At 48.5% G+C, this 6616-nt stretch overlaps 1 protein-coding gene across 6 annotated transcripts in view; it reads left to right on the plus strand.

The window, feature by feature from the left end:
• LOC134944764 (sodium channel protein type 2 subunit alpha-like) overlaps positions 1–6616 on the plus strand; it is a 419840-nt gene that overhangs the window by 152087 nt on the left and 261137 nt on the right. For 5 of the 6 annotated variants that reach the window (XM_063933612.1, XM_063933610.1, XM_063933613.1 and 2 more), the window contains exons 1-2: positions 333–417; positions 509–637. In XM_063933612.1, the coding sequence (XP_063789682.1) occupies positions 338–417; positions 509–637 (209 nt within the window). In that variant the 5' untranslated portion in view covers positions 333–337. Of the gene's footprint in view, positions 1–327; positions 418–508; positions 638–6616 lie in introns of those variants that run through there. The other variant, XM_063933615.1, reaches the window with a different exon arrangement.

Raw genomic sequence — 6616 nt, forward strand, 5'->3', positions numbered from 1 at the left:
TTTGTGCTAAACTGTAAAGCTCAATAAAAATGTATTGAATAGAAAATAAATAAATAAATATATATATATATATATATATATATATAGCATGTTTTGAAAATAGTTATTTTATTTCTGTTTTAAATTTTGTGTTTCAAAACTGCACAGAGTCCGCTGCTTGCAAAAGCCGCTCAGTAACTCTAGCTTCTGGTAATCAAAGATCTTTGATGGAAAAAAACTCTCTTGTGAAAGTTAGTGCACTTGGAGCTTATCATAACTATGCCGCAAAAGCGACATTTGCACGGTATATGTAGACGCATCTTGTCATTTTCCTTAACTGTAGCTTACATTATTCAGCATGCTCATTATGTGCACTATTTTGACCAACTGTGTTTTCATGACCATGAGTAACCCCCCGGAATGGACGAAGAATGTAGAGTAAGTGGCAAACAAGAATGCACTGTACTGTATGTTCATTAAGGATGTGCTCTTGTAACCCAATGTGAGTTGATCTCGTTATTGACTACAGATATACTTTCACTGGGATTTATACATTTGAATCTCTAATAAAAATTCTGGCAAGAGGTTTTTGCTTAGAGAACTTCACTTTTCTACGGGACCCATGGAACTGGCTCGACTTCAGCGTCATCGTCATGGCGTAAGTATCTCTAATATTTTCTTAGGATTCATTTACTTTATATTCTACATCCTTGAGGTGTGATTAGATATATTTGCCTTAATGCCGTTGAAGCTATTTGTGGATAACGAAAGCTGAAACCATTGATGTGTTTGGAACATTGAGTACAGATACATGCATTCATATCTCGTTAATAAAAGGATAATTTACGCATCCACCTACAGTGTTCTAGTTCTATTAGTTTTAGTTACAATGAGAATCTATGTGTGGCTATTTCTGTAGCTATTTTATATTTCTCTGACGTCCTAGTGGATGCTGGGAACTCCGTAAGGACCATGGCGAATAGACGGGCTCCGCAGGAGACTGGGCACTCTAAAGAAAAGATTAGGTACTATCTGGTGTGCACTGGCTCCTCCCTCTATGCCCCTCCTCCAGACCTCAGAAAGAATCTGTGCCCGGCCAGAGTTGGGTGCTCCTAGTGGGCTCTCCTGAGCTTACTAGTAAAGAAAGTATTTATTAGGTTTTTTTATTTTCAGTGAGCTTCTGCTGGCAACAGACTCACTGCTACGTGGGACTAAGGGGAGAGAAGCAAACCTACCTGCTTGCAGCTAGCTTGTGTTTCTTAGGCTACTGGACACCATTAGCTCCAGAGGGTTCGAACACAGGCACCTGTCCTCGATCGTCCGTTCCCGGAGCCGCGCCGCCGTCCCCCTCGCAGAGCCAGAAGAACAGAAGCTTGAAGACGACGAAATCGGCGGCAGAAGACTCCTGTCTTCATTTAAGGTAGTGCACAGCACCGCAGCTGTGCGCCATTGCTCCCAGCACACTTACACACTCCGGTCACTGTAGGGTGCAGGGCGCTCGGGGGGGGCGCCCTGGGCAGCAATTGAAGTACCTTTTGGCAATAAAAATACATATATACAGTCTGGCACTGTATATATGTAAAAAACCCCGCCATTTTTTTACACAGAAAGCGGGACAGAAGCCCGCCACTGAGGGGGCGGGGCCTTCTTCCTCAGCACACCAGCGCCATTTTCTCTTCACAGCTCCGCTGGAAGCAGCTCCCCAGGCTCTTCCCTGCAGTATCCAGGTACAAGAAGGGTAAAAAAGAGAGGGGGGGGCACATAAATTTAGGCGCAAATAAAACATATAAGGCAGCTATTGGGTAATCACTTATTATAAGTGAAAATCCCTGTGTTATATAGCGCTGTGGTGTGTGCTGGCATACTCTCTCTCTGTCTCCCCAAAGGACTTTGTGGGGTCCTGTCATCAGTCTGAGCATTCCCTGTGTGTGTGCGGTGTGTCGGTACGGCTGTGTCGACATGTTTGATGAGGAGGGTTACGTGGAGGCGGAGCAAGGGCAGATAAGTGTGGTGTCGCCCCCGTCGGGGCCGACACCTGATTGGATGGATATGTGGAAGGTCTTAAACGAAAATGTAAGCTCCTTACATAAAAGGTTTGATGACGCTGCAGCCTTGGGACAGCCGGGGTCTCAGCCCGCGCCTGCCCAGGTGACTCAGAAACCGTCAGGGGCTCATAAACGCCCTCTATCTCAGATGGTTGACACAGATGTCGACACGGAGTCCGACTCAAGTGTCGACGATGATGAGGCACATTTACAGTCTAAAATGACCAAGGCCATCCGATACATGATTATTGCAATGAAAGATGTATTACACATTTCTGAGATTAACCCTGTTAATACCAAGAGGGTTTATATGTTTGGGGAGAAAAAGCAGCCAGTGACTTTTCCCCCATCTGATGAATTAAATGAATTATGTGAAGAAGCGTGGAGTTCCCCTGATAAGAAACTAGTGATTTCTAAGAGGTTACTGATGGCGTACCCTTTCCCGTCAACGGACAGGTTACGTTGGGAAACATCCCCTAGGGTGGACAAGGCGCTGACACGCTTATCTAAAAAGGTGGCCCTGCCGTCTCAGGATACGGCCGCCCTAAAGGAGCCTGCGGATAGAAAGCAGGAAGCTATCCTGAAGTCGGTGTATACACACTCTGGTACTCTATTGAGACCTGCTATTGCTTCAGCCTGGATGTGTAGTGCTGTAGCAGCATGGACAGATACTCTGTCAGACGACATAGATTCCCTCGACAGGGATACTGTTTTGCTAACCCTGGGCCATATAAAAGACGTCGTCTTATATATGCGGGATGCTCAGAGGGACATTTGCCTGCTGGGCTCTAGAATTAATGCAATGTCCATTTCTGCCAGGAGGGTCTTATGGACTCGGCAATGGACAGGAGATGCTGATTCTAAAAAACACATGGAGGTTTTGCCTTATAAGGGTGAGGAATTGTTTGGGGACGGTCTATCGGACCTCGTGTCCACAGCGACAGCTGGAAAGTCGACTTTCTTGCCTCAGGTTTCCTCACAGCCTAAGAAAGCACCGTATTATCAAATGCAGTCCTTTCGTTCTCAGAAAGGCAAGAGGGTCAGAGGCGCATCCTTTCTTGTCAGAGGCAGGGGTAGAGGTAAGAAGCTGCACCATGCAGCCAGTTCCCAGGAACAAAAGTCCTCCCCTGCTTCCACTAAGTCCACTGCATGACGTTGGGGCTCCACAGGCGGAGCCAGGTGCGGTGGTGGCGCGTCTCCGAAACTTCAGCAACCAGTGGGTTCGCTCACAGGTGGATCTCTGGGCTGTACAAATTGTATATCAGGGATACAAGCTGGAATTCGAAGCGACTCCCCCCCGCCGTTACCTCAAATCAGCCTTGCCAGCTTCCCCCATGGAAAGGGAGGTAGTACTGGCGGCAATTCACAAGCTGTACCTCCAGCAAGTGATTATCAGGGTCCCCCTCCTTCAACAGGGAAGAGGTTACTATTCCACAATGTTTGTGGTACCGAAACCGGACGGTTCGGTGAGACCCATTCTGAATTTAAAATCCTTGAACACTTATATAAAGAAATTCAAGTTCAAAATGGAATCGCTCAGAACGGTTATTGCAAGCCTGGAAGAGGGGGATTTTATGGTGTCGCTGGACATCAAGGATGCTTACTTGCATGTCCCCATTTACCCACTTCACCAGGAGTACCTCAGGTTTGTGGTACAGGACTGTCATTACCAGTTCCAGACGTTGCCGTTTGGCCTGTCCACGGCACCAAGGATATTTACCAAGGTAATGGCCGAAATGATGATACTCCTTCGGAAGAAGGGAGTTATAGTTATCCCGTACTTGGACGATCTCCTCATAAAAGCGAGGTCCAGAGAGCAGTTGTTGATCAGAGTAGCACTCTCTCAGGAAGTGTTGCAACAGCACGGCTGGATTCTGAATGTTCCAAAGTCGCAGCTGATTCCTACGACGCGTCTGCTTTTCCTGGGCATGATTCTGGACACAGAACAGAAGAAGGTGTTTCTCCCGGTGGAGAAGGCCCAGGAATTAGCATCTCTGGTCAGGGACCTCCTGAAACCAAAACAGGTATCGGTGCATCACTGCACGCGAGTCCTGGGAAAGATGGTGGCTTCATACGAAGCCATTCCCTTCGGCAGGTTCCATGCAAGGATCTTTCAGTAGGATCTGTTGGACAAGTGGTCCGGATCGCATCTTCAGATGCATCGGCTGATCACCCTGTCTCCAAGGGCCAGGGTGTCTCTTCTGTGGTGGCTGCAGAGTGCTCACCTTCTCGAGGGCCGCAGGTTCGGCATACAGGACTGGGTCCTGGTGACCACGGATGCAAGCCTTCGAGGATGGGGGGCAGTCACTCAGGGAAGAAACTTCCAAGGGCTGTGGTCAAGTCTGGAGACTTCTCTACACATAAATATACTGGAACTAAGGGCCATTTACAATGCCCTGAGTCAAGCAGAGCCCCTGCTTCGAAACCGGCCAGTGCTGATTCAGTCAGACAACATCACGGCGGTCGCCCATGTAAACCGCCAGGGCGGCACAAGAAGCAGGATGGCAATGGCGGAAGCCACAAAGATTCTTCGGTGGGCGGAGAATCACGTGCAAGCACTGTCAGCAGTGTTCATTCCGGGAGTGGACAACTGGGAAGCAGACTTCCTCAGCAGACACGACCTCCACCCGGGAGAGTGGGGACTTCATCAAGAAGTCTTCACACAGATTGCAAAGTGATGGGAACTGCCACAGGTGGACATGATGGCGTCCCGCCTCAACAAAAAGCTAAAAAGATACTGCGCCAGGTCAAGGGACCCTCAGGCGATAGCTGTGGACGCCCTAGTGACACCGTGGGTGTACCAGTCGGTATATGTGTTTCCTCCTCTTTCTCTCATACCCAAGGTACTGAGAATAGTAAGAAAGAGAGGAATAAGAACAATACTCATTGTTCCGGATTGGCCAAGAAGGACTTGGTACCCGGAACTGCAAGAAATGCGCACAGAGGACCCATGGCCTCTGCCTCTCAGACAGGACCTGCTGCAACAAGGGCCCTGTCTGTTCCAAGACTTACCGCGGCTGCGTTTGACGGCATGGCGGTTGAACGCTGGATCCTAGCGGAAAAAGGCATTCCTGATGAAGTTATTCCTACGCTGATAAAGGCTAGGAAGGACGTGACAGCAAAGCATTATCACCGTGTATGGCGAAAATATGTTGCTTGGTGTGAGGCCAGGACGGCCCCTACAGAGGAATTCCAGCTGGGTCGATTTCTGCTCTTCCTCCAGTCAGGGGTGACTATGGGCCTAAAATTGGGGTCCATAAAGGTCCAGATTTCGGCCCTATCCATTTTCTTTCAAAAAGAACTGGCTTCACTGCCTGAGGTTCAGACGTTTGTTAAGGGAGTGCTGCATATTCAGCCCCCTTTTGTGCCACCAGTGGCACCCTGGGATCTTAACGTTGTGTTGGATTTCCTGAAATCCCACTGGTTTGAGCCACTTAAGACCGTGGAACTAAAGTATCTCACGTGGAAAGTGGTCATGCTGTTGGCCTTAGCATCGGCTAGGCGTGTGTCGGAATTGGCGGCTTTGTCATGTAAAAGCCCATATCTGATCTTCCATATGGACAGGGCAGAATTGAGGACTCGTCCCCAATTTCTCCCAAAGGTGGTATCATCGTTTCATTTGAACCAACCTATTGTGGTGCCTGCGGCTACTCGGGACTTGGAGGACTCCAAGTTGCTGGACGTAGTCAGGGCTTTGAAAATATATGTTTCCAGAACGGCTGGAGTCAGGAAGACTGACTCGCTGTTTATCCTGCATGCACCCAACAAGCTAGGTGCTCCTGCTTCAAAGCAAACTATTGCTCGCTGGATCTGTAGCACGATTCAGCTGGCTCATCCAAAATCAGTAAAAGCCCATTCCACAAGGAAGGTGGGCTCTTCTTGGGCGGCTGCCCGAGGGCTCTCGGCTTTACAGCTTTGCCGAGCGGCTACTTGGTCGGGTTCAAACACCTTTGCAAAGTTCTACAAGTTTGATACCCTGGCTGAGGAGGACCTTGTGTTTGCTCATTCGGTGCTGCAGAGTCATCCGCACTCTCCCGCCCGTTTGGGAGCTTTGGTATAATCCCCATGGTCCTTACGGAGTTCCCAGCATCCACTAGGACGTCAGAGAAAATAAGAATTTACTCACCGGTAATTCTATTTCTTGTAGTCCGTAGTGGATGCTGGGCGCCCGTCCCAAGTGCGGACTTTCTGCAATACGTATATATAGTTATTGCTTAAATAAGGGTTATTGTTATGAGCCATCCGTTGAGTGAGGCTCAGTTGTTGTTCATACTGTTAACTGGGTAAGGTTATCACAAGTTGTACGGTGTGATTGGTGTGGCTGGTATGAGTCTTACCCTGGATTCCAAAAATCCTTTCCTTGTAATGTCAGCTCTTCTGGGCACAGTTTCCCTAACTGAGGTCTGGAGGAGGGGCATAGAGGGAGGAGCCAGTGCACACCAGATAGTACCTAATCTTTTCTTTAGAGTGCCCAGTCTCCTGCGGAGCCCGTCTATTCCCCATGGTCCTTACGGAGTTCCCAGCATCCACTACGGACTACGAGAAATAGAATTACCGGTGAGTAAATTCTTATTTACTGAATAGTCAGAGCA

The sequence above is a fragment of the Pseudophryne corroboree genome, chromosome 7 (assembly GCF_028390025.1).
Source record: "Pseudophryne corroboree isolate aPseCor3 chromosome 7, aPseCor3.hap2, whole genome shotgun sequence".
Classification (NCBI taxonomy): Eukaryota; Metazoa; Chordata; class Amphibia; order Anura; family Myobatrachidae; genus Pseudophryne; species Pseudophryne corroboree.